The sequence below is a fragment of the Pteronotus mesoamericanus genome, unplaced genomic scaffold (assembly GCF_021234165.1).
Source record: "Pteronotus mesoamericanus isolate MK-2021 breed Mesoamerican mustached bat unplaced genomic scaffold, CSHL_Meso_final contig_44, whole genome shotgun sequence".
In the NCBI taxonomy this organism is placed as follows: domain Eukaryota; kingdom Metazoa; phylum Chordata; class Mammalia; order Chiroptera; family Mormoopidae; genus Pteronotus; species Pteronotus mesoamericanus.
The window spans coordinates 5,311,574-5,329,014 of NW_026555166.1; the positions used below are offsets into that span (position 1 = coordinate 5,311,574).

The 17,441-nt window shown below is 36.9% G+C and overlaps 1 protein-coding gene across 2 annotated transcripts in view; it reads left to right on the top strand.

Moving 5' to 3' along the window:
* Positions 1–17,441, top strand: part of KCMF1 (potassium channel modulatory factor 1) — a 77,311-nt gene that overhangs the window by 37,547 nt on the left and 22,323 nt on the right. For both annotated transcript variants that reach the window (XM_054577634.1, XM_054577635.1), the window contains exons 2-3: positions 4,196–4,363; positions 7,546–7,685. In XM_054577634.1, coding sequence (XP_054433609.1) covers positions 4,196–4,363; positions 7,546–7,685 — 308 coding nt within the window. The remainder of the gene's footprint in view (positions 1–4,195; positions 4,364–7,545; positions 7,686–17,441) is intronic.

Below are 17,441 nucleotides of genomic sequence, written 5' to 3' on the forward strand. Positions count from 1 at the left end.
AAATAAAAGAAACATTTTTCATTTTCACCAATCACTTTATTGATTTGGATATTTTGAGTATGTCGGCTATCTCCCATTATTAGCTCTTAGTGGGTTGAGCCCAGGGGTGCTGCTAAACATCTTCCAGTGCATAAGACAGCCCCACAGCAAAGAATTATTTGGCCAAAATGTCAGTAGTACTAAGGAACTTTGCAAACTATTTTTGACACAATCGATCAGTCACAGCACCTTCTCCATGCACTGCACAAATCTTTTTTTGGATATCAGTTGCATTTTTATCTTTCTTGAAGTAATAGTGCCAGCCTGTGAACCAAAAGGTTGTTGGTTTAATTCCCAGCCAGGGCACATGCCTTGGTTGAAGGCCAGGTCCCCAGTTGGGGGCATGCAAGAGGCAACTGATTGATGTTTCTCTCCCTCTCTTCCTCGCTCCCTTCCCCTCTCTCTAAAAATAAATAAATTAAAAAAAAATTTTTTTAAAGCCCCAGCTGGGGTGGGTCAGTGGATTGAACACTAACCTGCAAACCAAAGGGTCACTGATTTGATTCCCAGTCAGGGCACATGCCTGGGTTGCGGGCCAGGTTCCCGGTTGGGGGCACATGAGAGGCAACCACACATTGATGTAGCTCTCCCTTTCTTTCTCCCTCCCTTCCCCTTTCTCTAAAAATAAATAAATCATTTTTAAAAAAAAGAAACAATAAAGCATGATATGCTGAAACATTCTGTATCTTCTTCCATCTTCAATATTAAAATGGCTGCACAAAAATTTACCAATTTTGATGTTTTTTTAAATACACACATATGACAGCTGTCACAATACAATTTAACAAAATTGTTTTGAATGAAGTTAAAAACAGCTGAACACTACTAGAGCCATCGTTCAGAAAAAAACGGAGTGGACTTTTTGGCTGACCCAATACATGTTTAACTTGACTAGAATGTGAACATTTTCAAAGTGGTTGTACTAATGTTTGTTCCCCCCAGCAGAATAGAAGTGTTTCTGTCACTCCTTATCTTCATTAACAATTGGTAAAGTAAAATGTTAACTTACAATAGTTTTATTTGCATTTCTTTGATGATGTATGAGATCAAGCATCTTTTTATATAGTACTTGATCATTTGTGTTTGTTCTTTGTAATCCCCACTGAGGTCTTTGACCGTTTTCCTATTGGCAGTTGGTCATTTTCTTACTGATATATGAGAGCTCTTAACCCATTTGGAATACCCAGCCTCTGTTATGCATGTTGCATGTGTCACCAGTTTCTGAGCCTTGTCTTTTTCCATCACTCTAGGGTATTAAAGGGTGGAGGAAAGTCTGAATACTAATGTGGTTGAATTGGTTAGGGTTGTGTGTGTGTGTTCTGTGTGTGTTTTAAGAAATTGTTTTCTACTCTGAGCTCATAAAAATATTCCTCTGTATTGTCTTCCAGAGACGTTTTTCCTTTTGCATTTGTCTTTAAACTCTCTGAAATTTATTTTTGTGTGGGATTCTGTAGAAGAGATTCGATTTTTCCCCCCCCTACATATGAATAATCACCTGTCCTAACACCATTTATTGTGTTTCCTTCTTTCCCCACTGGTCTCTAGTGACCTTGCTGTCATGTAACAGATTTCAACCTGTGTGCTTCTATTTCTGGGCTTTCTATTCTGTTCCACGGGTCAGTTTGTCTCCATGCCAATACCATTCTATCTTAATTACTGTAGATTTATAATAGCTCTTGACATGTTAAGCAAATTCCTCCGTCTTGTTTTTCTTCAGGAATATCCTGGCTATTCTTGGCACTTTGCAACTTACACAAAAATTTGAGTCAGCTTACCATGTGCCACAAAAAATTGCTTCGTGATTTTGATTAGAATTGTGTTGAATCCTCAGATCAATTTGGAGAGAATTGACATTTTATTAGTTGAAGCTTCTAGTTTGTGAACTAATTTGCTTTCCTAAACTTCTTTTTTTAACTCCTCTCCATCCATTCAAAAATTTTTGTTAGACTTATTCATAGGCACTTTTTAACAATTCTGTTGCAAATGGTTGCCTCTCGCTCACACCCCAACTGGGGACCGAGCCCACAACCCAGGCATGTGCCCTCACGGGGAGTCAAACCAGCATGGCCTTCCAGTGTACAGAACAATGCCCAGCCAATGGAGCCATGCCGGTCAGGGCTGCATGTACAATTTAGTGGCCTTCAGTATATTCACATTGTTATGTACTCATCACCACTATCCGTCCCCAGAATTTTTCTGTCATCCCACCCTGAAACCCTGTACCCATTAAACAGTACTTCCTTCCAACCAGCCCCTGGGAATCACTACTCTTCTTCCTTTTTTTTTTAATGAATCCAACTAATCTAAATGCCTCACATAAGTGGAATCATAAATGGTGTACTTTTTAACAATACTTTTTTTTGGAGTGAAGAAACAAAATATTTTATTAAATTGGTTTTTATATTTAGCAACCTTACTTAAAATACTTAGTTTAATAATTTAGCTTTATTTAGGTTTTCTACATAAACAAGCATATCACATAAGAATAAAAAAGGCTTTTTCAACAATAAATCTGCCCGTTGAGTTTTAAATTTCAGTGTTATTTTTGAATATTTATATTTTTTTGGTTCATTTTCCAATCTGTTGCCTCTTCTCAGGCTTCTTTTATTTCTTTTTACCTATTAAGTATTATTTGATATACAATTCTGATATAAACTCTTTAGCAGAGTGATTCTGCTGTTTCTGCTACTTCTTTAGTAGTGCTGTTTTTCGTGTGTAAACTAAATTCTTGACTTGAGAAACCATTTGGGAATGATTTGGTAGTCTGAATTTGGGCTCTCCACTTAATAAGATGGCTGGGTTGGTTTGTGATTATGACTTTTCAGGGGTTTTTGTTACTCTTTTGTGCTGCAGGGGAGAAGGAGTTTTACTAGGGCAAGTTTTTGTTATCCTCTAGGGAGAACTTTTAGCTCACCCATACATTAAGGATATATATTAAGTCCTCACTTCATGTCATCAGTAGGTTCTTGGAAGCTGCAGCAAAATCAGTTTTATCATAGGCTAATTGATAAAAACTAGAGTTATGCTATGGCATGTTTTTTTATCACAAAAACATCACCAAACCTAAATAAAGACCCAAAATATATCTAATGCTAAACATTGAAATAAATGTGAGCTATACAGACGTTTAAGAAAGATGAATGAAAACACGTATGATCATCTTTTCCAGCGTGCTGATTTCAGTCCAGGTTGGTGGGTGGCTGGAGTCTCTCCCAGCCCCTCAGGATGCAAGGTGGGAACCAATCCTGGACAGGACCCCTTCCCATTGCAGGGCCACTCACACCCACACTCAGCTCAGACTGGGACAGCGTTGGCAACCCAGCTCACCTCACGGCCACATCTTTAGGATGTGGGAGGAAACCAGAGTCCTCAGAGAAAACCCATGTAAACATGAGCAGAAGGTGTCAACCAACTCCACACACAGCGGCCCCCTGCCCAGAATCGATTTAATTTTTTCTCATGAGTATTATAATGACATGGCATTATTGGAGGACCTGATAACTTAGGGTCTCAGCTCTATGAAGAGCTGCCTGTTAAGACACTCTGCCTTTAGCAGATCTTAGTCTTTGCTTTTGTTCTTTGTCTTAAAATGCTATGGAAATCTAAGCTCAGATTTTCACCTGCTTCGGCAAATAAATGCCCACCCAACTGCTTCAGTGATTCCAGTTACTATTTTCTCTTTCCCTTGGTTTTCACCCTCTTGCTAGCTCATCAAATCATTGTTTTAAATTGAGATAACATTGGTTTATAACATACAAGTTTTAGGTGTGCAACATTATAATTTGATATCTGTACACACTATAGCATGCTCACCACCAAAAGTCTAGTTTCCGTCTGTCACCATATATTTGACCCCCTTTACCCGTTTCACCCCCTTCCTACCTCCTTCCTCTCTGGTAACCAACCACCCATCTATTGTTGTGTCTGTGAATTCGGTTTTTTAACATTTTATCAAACATTTTAAGTATTTTCATTAAGTGTAAATCAGTAACAAACTTACTATATTGTTGGATATTCCTGTATCATTTTACTTTGTTGTTTTAGTCATTTTGAAAAGGAAATACGGGGTTAAATGAACACCTTAAACATTTATAAACATGACATGGAGAGTAGCCTTTTGCAGCTGCTAATTAACGATTTTTCTTTTTTTTTATAGGTGTCAGCTGTGATGCATGTTTAAAAGGAAATTTTCGAGGTCGCAGATATAAGTGTTTAATTTGCTACGATTACGATCTTTGTGCGTCTTGTTATGAAAGTGGTGCAACAACAACAAGGCATACAACTGACCACCCAATGCAGTGTATATTAACAAGGGTAGATTTTGGTACGTATTAAATAAAATTTTAGTGAATTGTCATTGAAAATTTTATGTGTATGTGTGTGAAATAAAGGCAAAATGTTCTGAAACTAGATCCCCAGTAGTATACATGAGGCTCCAAATTTATTAAAAATAACATGAATCTTACTTTTATAAATTCTGAGTAATTCTTTCTCCTCATCATAGTTTACTCATTTATCAAAGCCATTCAGAAATATATATAACTGATAAGATATGAAATGGAAGAGTGCCTCAGTGAAGAAGGGACAAAGTGAAACTGACAGTTCTTGCTAATAGTACACAGGTGTTCTTGCTTTAGTTATCAGGAAGTAGATTATTTCTACAACTGATTGGAAGATATTGTCAGTCCATAAGAAAATGTTTCATTGCTATCGTTTCTTACACAGTCAGCACTTGTTATGATCTGTCTTTTTTATTATAGTCACCCAAATGGGTGTGAAGTGGTGGTATCTCACGTGGTTTTGATTTGCATTTCTCTGATGGCTAAAGTTGGTAACCATCTTTTTTTGTGCTTATTAGCCATTTGTGTATCTACCTGCTTTGGAGAAATGTCTATTCAGATCCTTTGCAAGTTTTTTAATTGGGGGATATATCTTTTTATTACTGAGTTTTAATAGTTGATTGTATGTTCTGTATACAAGTTCCTTATCAGATGGATGATTTGCAGAAATTTCCTCCCATTCCATAGGTTGAGTTTTCACTTTCTTGATGGTGTGTTTTGAAGCACAACAATTTTAATTTTGATGACTTCCAATTTATCTTTTTTTCCTTATTATGTGCTTTTAGTATCACATCTAGAAAACCTATTGCCTAATTTGAGATCACAAAGATTCAAAACTGTGTTTTCTTCGAAGAGTTTTATAGTTTTAGCTTTTACATTTAGAGTTATGATCATTTTTATTTAATTTTTGTATATGGAATGAGGTTAAATTTTTTGCATGTAGATATTCAGTTGTCCTAGCATCCCTTGTTGAAAAGACAATTCTTTTACCCAATGAATTGCCTTGTCATTCTTGTTGAAAATCAGTTGGCCAGGGGGAGGAGGAAATAGGGTGATGTTGGTCAAAGAGTACAAAGTTTTGTTATGCAAATGAGTAAGTTCTAGAGATGAATAAATTCTGATGTACAGCATGGTGACCATAGTTAGCAATATTGTATTCTGTAGTTATGTGTATAGCTACACATAATGGTAGCTATATAGAAGTGGTGGCTATGTTAATTAGTTTGATTGCAATGATCTTTCTGCAGTGTATACATATATTAAAAACATCAAGTTGTACTATTAATACATACCATTATTAATTGTATGTAATACATACAACTATTAACATATACAATTTTTATGTTAAAGATATCTCAATAATGCTGGTAAAAAAAAACTCAGTCTGTCATAAATGTGAGGGTTTATTTCTGAATTTTCAAGCTATTTCATTGATTTATATATCTTCATACCACTGCCACACTGTCTTGAATAACTGTAGCTTTGTAATAAGCTGTGAAATTGAGAAGTGTTACTCTTCCAGCCTTGTTCTTTTACAAGATTATTTTGGGTATTCTAGATCCCTTGAGTTTCTGTGTGAATTTTAGGATCAGTTTGTCAAATTTCTGCAAAGGAGCCAGTTGGGATTTTGGTAGCGATTGTTTTGAATCTATAGATCAGTTTGGAGAGTTAAAATCTGTCAGTCCATGAACATGGGATATCTTCCTGTTTAATTAGGTCATCTAAATTTTTTTCAACAATGTTTTATAGTTATCAGAGAATAAGTTTTATACTTCATTAGATATATTTCTAAGTACTTTATTCTTTTTGCTATTGTAAATGGAATTTTTAAAATTTTATTTTTGTATGGTTTGCTGCAGGTATATAGAAACACAACTGGTTTTTATATCTAGGACTTGTATCCTGTGACCTTACTGATCTCGTTTATTACTTTTAATAGTTTTTTCTTGTGGACTCCTTAGGATTTTCTGTATATATGTCATGTCATTTGCTAATAGAGGTAGTTTTACCTCTTTTTTTCCCTTCTGGATTGCTTTCATTTTTATTTTCTTCCCTAATTACTTTGGTTAGCTCCTTCAGTAAAACACTAAATAGAAATGGCAAGAGTGGACATTCTTGTTTCCGGTCTTAGAGGGAAAGAATCCAGTCTTTCAGCAGTATGATGTTACCTGTGCCTTTTTTGTAGATTCCCTTTAACAGGTGAGGAAGTTCTGTTATTTTTTTATATTAGCCCCACTTACCCTAAATTCACCTGGCAGGTCTTATGAACAATATATACGTAGCAGGTACTTATTTTTAAGACAGTCTGAATTTCCCTAAAAATGAATGTGAACAAATCATATAGTGAACACTTCCTTCCATTTTCTCCTCTGACAAAAATGATCATATCCTCTTAAATTTAGACATTTGTTTCATGTTAAATAATGAGATAGTTCTTTGTAATGAAGCAACATAACCTACTAAATATAGCACTTTCAATTATATTTTTTATGTCCTACTAATGGAAGATAATAGGCTTATTCCTTAGGATGTACTAATGAGGCAAACAGATTATTCCCACAGACTTACTAAGTGGTTGGTTCTTCACTAACCCACATTGAGCAGTGTATTCTGTCACAGTGCCTTATTCAAGTAAACACTATAAGAACTGAATGCTGAGTGTCCTTCCTGCTGTAAGAATGGTATATATTCTACAGACAAAACTGCGGCTGGGAGTTAGTGTGTTGATCATGTTGTTAGTTCTTTCCCTTTGAGCACTTGTATTCTTGAATATGATACACCTTGCTGATTTCTTTGTGTTGACATTGGTATTGCCACAGTATATACAGAGGAAAAGTAAATTACAGTAAAATTAGAACTGGATGTGAAATGAGAGATATTTTGACATTAAATGAAGGGATTAAAAGCTCTGCTTTGTTTTTCTCTAAAGGCTGTAATGGCTATAATGGAGAAGGAAATTGGAGGGCTGTCATGGAATCCTTGTGAGAATAAGGATGTTACAGATGGAAACAGGGAGGTATCTAAGCACTCATTGACAGAGCAAGGTTGTTGGTGGAGATTTCAGGCACACTTAAAAAAAAACACACTTTGGTGCCATATGATTACATTTTTATGTATTTAAAAAATTAATAGTTATTTCTCAATTCAATTCCACTTCATTTTTCAGATTTGTACTATGGCGGGGAAGCTTTCTCTGTAGAGCAGCCACAGTCTTTTACTTGTCCCTATTGTGGAAAAATGGGCTATACGGAGACATCTCTTCAAGAACATGTTACGTCTGAACATGCAGAAACATCAACAGAAGTGGTAAGTAAAGCAGCCTTGTATCTAAAATGACATTACTTCTAATAATAAATAATGCTAGGTCACTATCATGTACATTCTCCTAGGTGTGCATAATAATATTAAAGGTATCTTTTAACAGCAATTTTACACATCTTAGGAGGCAGCATGTGTACAAGATAATGCCGCTCATTTGTCCACACTATTCATTTTTGCCCTGTTGCTAAAAAGCAGAGTGTTGAATCTTGACCAAATTCAGAAGTTTTCAACAAATGCATTTTGAAAAGATTAAAAGCACCTCGGCCCACAGCGCAGCTCTTTTTATAGTATTCTTGCTACCTGCCTTTTTTTTTTTTTTTTTTTTTCTTTCTTTAAGGAAACCTTCAAAGAAAATTTTAAAATCTTTGGACACACCCTGGTTGGTGTGGCTCAGTGGGGTGAGCGCCGGCCTGTGAACTGAAAGCTGCCAGTTGGATTCCTGGCCAGGACACATGCCTGGGTTGTAGGCCAGGTCTCCAGTTAGGGGCATGCAAGAGGCCATCGATCGATGTTTCTCTCCCTCTTTTTCTCCTCCCTTTCTCTCTCTAAAAAAATAAGTAAAAAAAGAAAAATCTTTGGTTACATATTAAGTAGTAATCCATTGTTACATCTCATTGATTTACTTGGTTTTCATCAAGTCAGATCTCTTACTTCATAGTTCAAAGTTCTGAGGTCCCTAGAAGTTGCCAGTACTCTGATCTTTTCCGGTGGCTAAAAGCCAAAGACTCAGAATAGTACAGAAAGGAAGTCTTGCCCTGGCTGGTGTGGCTCAGTGGATTCAAGAATGCCAAGACAATTCACTGGGCCCGCTGGTTTGATTACTTGTCAGGGCACATGCCTAGGTGGCAAGCCAGGTTCCCAGTGGGGGGCGTGTGAGAGTCAACCACACATTGATATTTCTCTCCCTCTCTTTTCTCCCTCCCTTCCCCTCTGTCTAAAAATAAATAAATAAAATCTTTAAAAGAAAAGAAAAAGTCTTGCTTTGAAGGCTTTTTGGATACTTTGCTTGACATCTGATTCAGCATATATCCAACCTCAAGAGATGATAACAGTACACCCAAGAGTCCCCTTTCCCCCCTTTATCATTGTTAATAATAAAGTAAGAGGTGAGAGCCCTGGCTGGTGTGACACGGTTGGAGCATCATCCAGTAAACCAAAAGGTCACAGGTTTGATTTCTGATCAGAGCACATAGGCAGGTTGTGGGTTTGGTACCCAGTCGGGGCTTATGTGAGAGGGAACCGGTCAATGTTTCTGTCTCACATTGATGGTTGTCTCTCACTCCCTTTCCTCTCTCTGAGATCAGTAAGCATCTCCTCTGGTGAAGACCAAAAAATAAATAAAGTGAGAGGTGAGAAATGGAACTGTTGGTATGGAATTTGGAGAATTTCGGTTCATGCAGTTGTACACTGCACCAACTAATAAGCCCCTAAATGTACTCAAAACAAATTAACTGAAACTGAAAAGAAACAAAATAGTGTATCCTAGTAAGGGGTGGAGCCAGGTGCTTAAACTCAGCCAGAGTCCCTCTGAGTTGTAGCGTCTCTTCTTAACCACGGTCGTATTTTGTCTCCACTACAGCTTTGCTGTTACACCTGTGAATAATACAGGTTCACGTTCATTCCTATTGACATTGCTGTTTTGATGCTTAAAGTCATTGTTTGTTTATCATTCCAACAGGTGGTAAATTTACCTTATTTAGTCCTTAAGCCAAAATTTATTGTCTGATGGCTCAGAAATGCTCTTATCATGCATGTTGGGAAAAGTTGTCACATTTCATTATTGTTCTTAATTCGTTCTTTTTATTCTGTGAAGGTGACTTTCCTTCCTTTTGGTACGGTTCCAGATGCCAGTATGAAAAATGCTGACTTGATTGCACCTACATTCTAGGTGTTGTGGAAAACGTGGAATAAGTTCTCTTTGATTTCATTCCTGTCAAATTTCGGTACTTTATTTACCTAGATACAGTAAAGGAGAGGTTTCTCTTACTGCGAACTACGCATTCTTAAAATCGTTATTAGCCAACAGACTCTAGTATACTTTCACCCCCCGACCAGGGCTGTTTCTCACATCCGAAATTGGAGAATCCAGTAGAAATTTAAGTCCTATCCTTGAATGAAAAGCTAATTATTCATTCTTTTAGAATAAGAATTAATCCCCACCAGCCTTGTCGTATTTTTTTTTCCTAAAAATAAGTACAATTTTACACTCCTCTATACCCAATACATGGTTTGAAAATTAATTACTGACCACCTAAAGTGGTTTTGTGGTCTGGCTGTCATAGTTATGTTCAGTTACATGCCTTCATTAAGTTCACACGCTTTTGGAACATAGCTCAAAGCAGTGGCTATACTTTTTTTTCATATTGGTATTTGTGGAATATTTTAAGGGTTTTTCCCCCTCCTTATCAGCTCTTAGTCTGCATGAACACTGCATCTACCTTGGTTGCCACCCATCACATACCTAGACATTTCAAAGTGAAAAATGGTAAACAGACAAGAATCTTTGATATGAAGGTGCAGAGTTTCTCTATGAATCATGTTAAGTTACATCCTAGATCCAGGGCTGGTGTGGCACAGACACCAGCCCTTCAGAATGGATGCCAGTGCGCATGTCGTACTGAAGGACTGGTGCCTGTGCCACACCAGTTGTTAAGTGTTTTGAATGCCTTTCTGTACATATGTGAAGCATGTTATCAGCTTTAATGTTTTGGTTATATGCAAATGTCCAGGTGATACTACTGTGTGTCCCATCTTACCCCCCTCCCCCAGTATCTGGCAAAGTCAGGGTTAATCAAACATTTTTGAATTCTGGAGTTTGAGTGACTTGTGTCATTTTAGTGGAGGATTATATTCACGCAATAACTGACTATCTCCTTTCCTGTTCCTGCTCCTGTTCTGTTTCTGTTCTTGCTTTGCCCTGCATATGTCCGCCAGACCGTCACTTTGTACCTGCCTATAGGATTTAAGGATCTCATTCCTCTAACCAGCGACAAGAGGATATATCACTGCAGATATTACTGTCATCACTAATAAGGATTACTGGTACCTGACATAGCTAATAAGAAAGCCTACTGAAGGTTAATTTTGAAAACAGCTTTGTAGTCCTTGACTGTATTTTTCTGTTTCCCTTTTCAGCTAGGAACTATAAGGCCCCAACCTGAAGATTTGCCTCCCTTCTTAGGATTAATGTAAGATTACTTAAGAGGTTTTTAATTTTGAGGGTATGGAAGACCCTTCAAAACCAGACTATGAAAAATAACATCTGAAATAGAATGCATAGTGAAGGTAATTACTTAGTTAAAATTTAAAAAGCAGATTTGGTATAGTTTCAGGGGTCTTTATGTAAATACCAAATATAAACAATGGGATTTTTAAATTAAGTACAAGTTTTTTTATTTTAACTGATTAACTTATCTTTTTAATGAATAATCTTTAACTTACCAAAAATTTGGAGAGAACTGTCCTTATAGACATCTTTAATAATTACTGCCCAATTTACAGAAAATAATTGCTTTTTAAATTTTTTAAAGTATATTTTATTGATTATGCTATTACAGTTGTCCCATTTTTTTCTCCCCTTTTTCCCCCTCTATCCCCCACCAACCCCCCGCCCCCCCTTAGTTCATCTCCATGGGTCATACATATAAGTTCTTTAGCTTCTCCATTTCCTATACTATTCTCAACTCCCTCCATCTATTTTGTACCTACCAATTATGCTTCTTAATCTCTGTACCTTTCCCCCCCTTTTCCTCCCTCCCCCTTCCCACTGTGATTCTGTTCCTGTTCTAGCTGTTTGCTTAGTTTGTGTTTGTTATTGTTTTTCAGGTTCAGTTGTTGATAGTTGTATGTTTGTTGTCATTTTACTGTTCATAGTTTTGATCTTCTTTTTCTTAGATAAGTCCCTTTAACATTTCATATAGTAAGGGCGTGGCGATGATGAAGTCCTTTAACTTTACCTTACCTGGGAAGCACTTTATCTGCCCTTTCATTCTAAATGATAGCTTTGTTGGATGCCTTTCATGACTTGGAATACTTCTTTCCAGCCCCTTCTTGCCTGTAAGGTTTCTTTCGAGAAATCAGCTCTTAGTCTTATGGGAACTCCTTTGTAGGTAATTGTCTCCTTTTCTCTTGCTGCTTTTAAGATCTCTCCTTATTGTTAATCTCAGGTAATTTAATTATGATGTGTATTGGTGTGTACCTCCCTGGGTCCAATTTCTTTGGGACTCTGAGCTTCCTGGACTTCTGGAAGTCTCTTTCCTTCACTAGATTGCGGAAGTTAAGTACAAGTTTTTTAAAGCCCTCAAATTTATCACGAGATTTGGTAGATTGGAACAACTAACTGGATTTTGATTATGGAAAGAATTAAGAGGACTCTGACTGGTGTGGCTCAGTGAGTTGAGCGCCATCTTGCAAACTGCAAGGTTGCCAGGTTCGATTCTCTAGCAGGGCACATGCCTGGGTTGCAGCCCAGGTTCCCATTTGGGAGCATGAGAGAGGCAACTGATGGATGTTTCTCTTGCACATTGATGTTCCTCTCCTCTTTCCCTCCCTTTCTCTCTCTCTCTGAAAAATAAATTAAAGTAAGTAAATAAATAAAATAAAAATACTAAGAATTCAGAAGGCTTCAAGTAGCACTATATGTAATTATCAGAACCCATCAACCTAGTATTAGAAATGGACAATGGAGGTTAAACAGGATTGCAGATATGAGGGATCTATTGAGGATATGTTTGGATTGTGAAAGAAACATGGTGGAAAAACTTTTCTTTGAACATAAAAGGGCATTAACAGTGACTCCTGAAAATTTTCCTAAATCTTAATTTGAGCTGACTTGTACTGCAGCTAATTAAAACGCCTTCAGGGGTTTTTGTTTTTGTTTTTAAATGGAACTTGCCTTTACCTTTGATTAATGATGTGTAATTAGTCTTTCAGTTCTTTGTTTAGTAAATCTCTTGCAATTCATGTGAAGAACATTATGCTTAACAGGTAGAAGCACTTTTTGGTTTACCAACATTCTTTTCTCACTTCTAGAAATCTATGTTACATTATTTTGTTCGTAATTACAACAGTCCTTCAGTAGTTCACTGCTGGAAACTTTTGCTTTCTATTTTTTACTTGATTTGTTCTCTCTCTGCTTTTGTTACTTTCAAAAAAAGGGGTTGGGGAGGGAAGTCTCCAGCTTTTATAGATGCTTCATATCTGTTACTGATACATTCCCTCCCTTTTTATTGAAGACCTAGATGTGTTTGTAACAAATTAAGTTTAACTTTGAAATAGCATGGTAGTATTTTGTTCCAATTATACTAATTTGATAAGAAATAAATACAAGGAGAAAAATGATTTTATAAATTTTCCACTACCTGACGTTAGACAATTTTATTTTGAATGATAAATCTTACAGAGAAAAACGATGGCATGAAAAGATACATAAATCTTTTTAATGATTTATAATAATCAGTTTTAGCAGATAATGTGCTTAATACATAAAGAGGTGTTGGAATGTCAATTAAAAGAAGGCATAGGGGACGGAATAGAAATTATCATCATCATTACAACATATTGTGTATAAATAATTAGATGCATTTGATCTAATTTCCCAACACATGTAATTCCTTATTAGGAGCAATAATAGTGGAGTTAACCACAATTTTTCCAAATCTCTTAACTCTAATCTTCTATGCTTTCTTAAATATTATATTGACCTATTTACCTGTATAATCAGGTAGTCAGGAAAGATTAGCGCTTAAAAGCCAAATGTACATTTAAAAAAAGCTTTTGATTGTTACTGCTGTGTTATTTATCAAAGAATGCAGTTGGATACTGCTTTTCTATGAACAACATTATTTTATTTAATAATAGTGAAGAAACATAGGATTTGAAAAATACACGTGCTACAGGCAAAATCATATTGCTACTTCTCAACCTCATTTAGCTAGAGAGATGATATAGATCGTCAGGATTTGCTCCTTTTACCATTTGTGCTTTACTTTTGACTCAGCATACAAAGTAGATCACTTTTTTCTATCTTTAGTTTTTGGCTATCTTTGCATATTCTTCAGTTATTTTGAGCATATTTACTTAGTTAAAATCAGATGGTTTTAGTTTTGATTTTAAGGAGGACACAACCATTAGTACCCCAGCAGAGTTTTTAGTTGCTATCAAGGAAGAAAATGATAGGAGACGCTTTGGATATTTCAGATTTGTTTGGAATAACCCTAGTATATGTGTCATGATATTTTTAAAGATATTTCTATAAGAAATCAGTTTCCTAAGATGATATGAAAATCAAAAAGGGAATCACTTAGATTTTCATGAAAATAAGGTAATAGTAGCTTTTCTAGGAGGGTGGCTATGCCTACTATTGGGAGTATGCTGTTTTTTCTAGGTAGGGTTTTCATTATTCTCTACTTTCCTCCGTGTTGAATTAAAATCATGTAGGGCAAGGGCAACAGGCAGTTTTCAGAATGAGAAGAACACAACGCAAAACGAGGTACTAGGTAAGAGAGCGGCAGGCAGGTGTTAGAGACATTCATCTTGAATTCCTTTTTTTTCTTTGGCCACTAGTCTAGTTTCTTCTTTGTCCTACGAAATACTGGTTAGTCTAGGTCAGTGTACTGATAGCTAGGTTCAGGTCAGTGCATAAAAATGTTTTGCATGGCCTGCACAATGATTTGTAGGGAGGGCAGTATAAGTTAAAGAAGGAAGCTCTCTGTCAATTGTCGGCAAATTATAAAGTAGCTCAGAAGTCCTTAATGTACTTCTCAGCCTTTTCTTCGCCTACCACCCCTTTTCCCGCTATGCCCCTCACATTAAAAAAACAAACAAACTGTTTAAGAAAATTATTTTAAGATGATAATCTCTGTACTCAAGTTGGGTCAATTTTTTTTAAGAAGCCCTGCCAAACTCAGCCTCACTTGACAAACTTGTTATGCCCTTCAGAAGAGGAACATACAGAGCTTCCGTCATCACCAGACTCTCGTTCTTAAAAACCTTATAAACAATATAAACCCGCTCACTTAGGTAGAGTTTCTCTCTGGTTCTTCACTAAAAAACTGTTGCGAGCTTTTGGTCCCTGCCTCCATTCCCGTCCCCTGCAGCACTCAGGTTCTCCTTAACACCACTAAGCAGTAAGAAGTTCCCATTTCCTTTTCTTGAAGTCCACAGATAAAATATCTAGCTTACCCCTGGGATGACAGAAAAAGTAAAGCTTACGTTGAGGACTTCAAGGTAAGTGTGGATGCTTGTGTCTAGACTGAATTGTGGGCAAGATAAAGCTCTGACTCTTGGAGTTATTTTTTATTGTGGCTAAATTATGTTGTTTTGACTTTCAGAATCCCAGGACATCAACATACACATATAATTTAATTTTCTGTCCAAGAACCATATTTAAAAACAAAGCTTAATTATTTAGGACTTTTTAAAACTATGTTTTATTGATTATGCTATGATAGCTGTCCCAGTATTCCCCCTCTGCTCCCCTCCACTGGTATTCCCCTTGCCTCCAGCCATCCTCCCCTTAGTTCCTGTCCATGGGTCGTGCGTACAGGTTCTTTGGCTTCTCCATTTCCTATACTATTCTTAACGCCCCCCTGTCTATTTTGTACTGACCAATTATGCTTCTTAATCCCTGTACCTTTTCCCCCGTTCTCTTCCTTCTCCGAATCTCTTCCCTCACCCCCCGTGCTGATAACCCTCCAGGTGACCTCCATATTCATGATTCTGTTCCTGTTCTTGTTTGCTTACCTTGTGTTAGTTTTTGTTTTTTTTAGATTCAGTTGTTGATAGTTGTGAGCTTGTTGTCATTTTAATGTTCATAGTTTTGATCTCTTTTTTTTTAAGATTTTATTTATGGATTTTTAGAGAGAGGGGAAGGGAAGGAGAAAAGAGGGAGAGAAACATCAGTTGCCTCTCACGCACCCCCTACTGGGGATCTGGCCTGCAACCCAGGCATGTGCCCTGACTAGGAATCGAACCAGTGATCCTTTGGTTTGCAGGCTGGCACTCAGTCCACTGAGCCACACCAGCCAGGGCTGATCTTCTTTTTCTTAGATAAGTCCCTTTAACATTTCATGTAATAAGGCTGTGATGATGATGAACTCCTTTAGCTTTACCTTGTCTGGGAAGCACTTTATCTGCCCTTCCATTCCAAATGATAGGTTTGCTGGATAGAGTCATTCTGGATGTAGGTCCTTGCCTTTGGTCACTTAGAATACTTCTTGCCAGTCCTATTTAAGACTTTTAAATCAAGTATAAAATGTAAGGAAAATCAAAACTTTTGTATATAACAAAACTACCAAATGTTCTAAATTCTGCTCTCTAGAAGCACATGACAGTTCCAACCTAAGCATTACAATGGAAAAACTAGAACTGAAGAGAAAAAGTCAACATGAAGTAATTCATATTTAATTATAAGTTAATTCAGTGTTCCACTGCAACAAAAAAAATTAGATTATTATCAAGTTAAACAGCATGCTTACTCAAATCTTATAAGGACCTGTAACAATTTTGGCAAAATGGCTACTGTGTAAGTAGCTACAAACTTAGATGACTCTCGGAGACACAAAAGGAATTTATGGACCAGAATTTATGGACCACGTAGGGTAGACTTTCCACTGGTGCTTTATGTATGTCCTCAAAGCAAAACTTCAGTATTCAGTCTCATATTTATTATACCTCCATGTTTTATAAGATAAACTACTTTCAATTGGGCAAGAGATTCAGAAACCTGAAGTTATCAGTTAGCCTTAGCAGTCATTAGCTCAATAGAATGTGAACTTTTTTTAGTATAAAGATTAAAATAGCCCTGGCTGGTGTGGCTCAGTGTATTGAGCTCTGGCCTGCGAACTGAAAGGTTGCTGGTTTGATTCCCAGTCAAGGCATGTGCCTGGGTTGCGGGCCGGGTCTCCAACTGGGGGCATGCAAGAGGCAACCAATCAACAATCTCTCACACATCACATGTTTCTCTCCCTTTCTTTCTCCCTCCCTTCCTTTCTTTCTAAAAATAATACATAAAATCTTTTTAAAAAAATATAATGCACGTAAAACGTGTCTCTCTGTCTTTAAATTCTAATGGCTCTTTTTTGGGTCATCACTTTTCTTTAAAAGACATTCTGTTAAAAGCACACTATCGTGTTGCAAGTGATGAGAATATCTGCCTTACAGAATGAGTCTGAGGTATTCCTATATCTGAAGCTGAGTTTAAGAGCCCCTAAAAGGAGACCCATGAACTATACCCCCAGCTTGAATAAGTAATAAAAATATAACACCAGTTTTTCAAGAGAAATTCATATGAATTTTAATGATGGCAGGTTCACTTTGGCTCACTTTTTGATAATGTCACTATGCTTATTTCTTGATAATTTTCTTTTAAGTATATTTTTTTGATTGTGCTATTATTGTTGTCTCATTCTGTTCTCTCCCTTTTATCCCCCTCCTCCCTGCACCCCCATTCCTCCAGCATTCCCTCTCCCCCTTAGTTCATGTCCAGGGGTTGTACATATAAGTTCTTTGGCTTCTCCATTTCCTATACTATTCTTAACTTCCCCCTGTCTATTTCGACCTACCATTTGTGCTTCTTACTCCCTGTACCTTTTCCCCAATTCTTCCCCTTCCCCCTCCCCTCTGATCTCCCTCTATGTGATCTCAATTTCTGTGGTTCTGTTCCTGCCCTAGTTGTTTGTTTAGTTTGTTTTTGTTTCTTTAGGTGCAGTTGTTAAATAGTTGTGAGTTTCTTGTCATTTT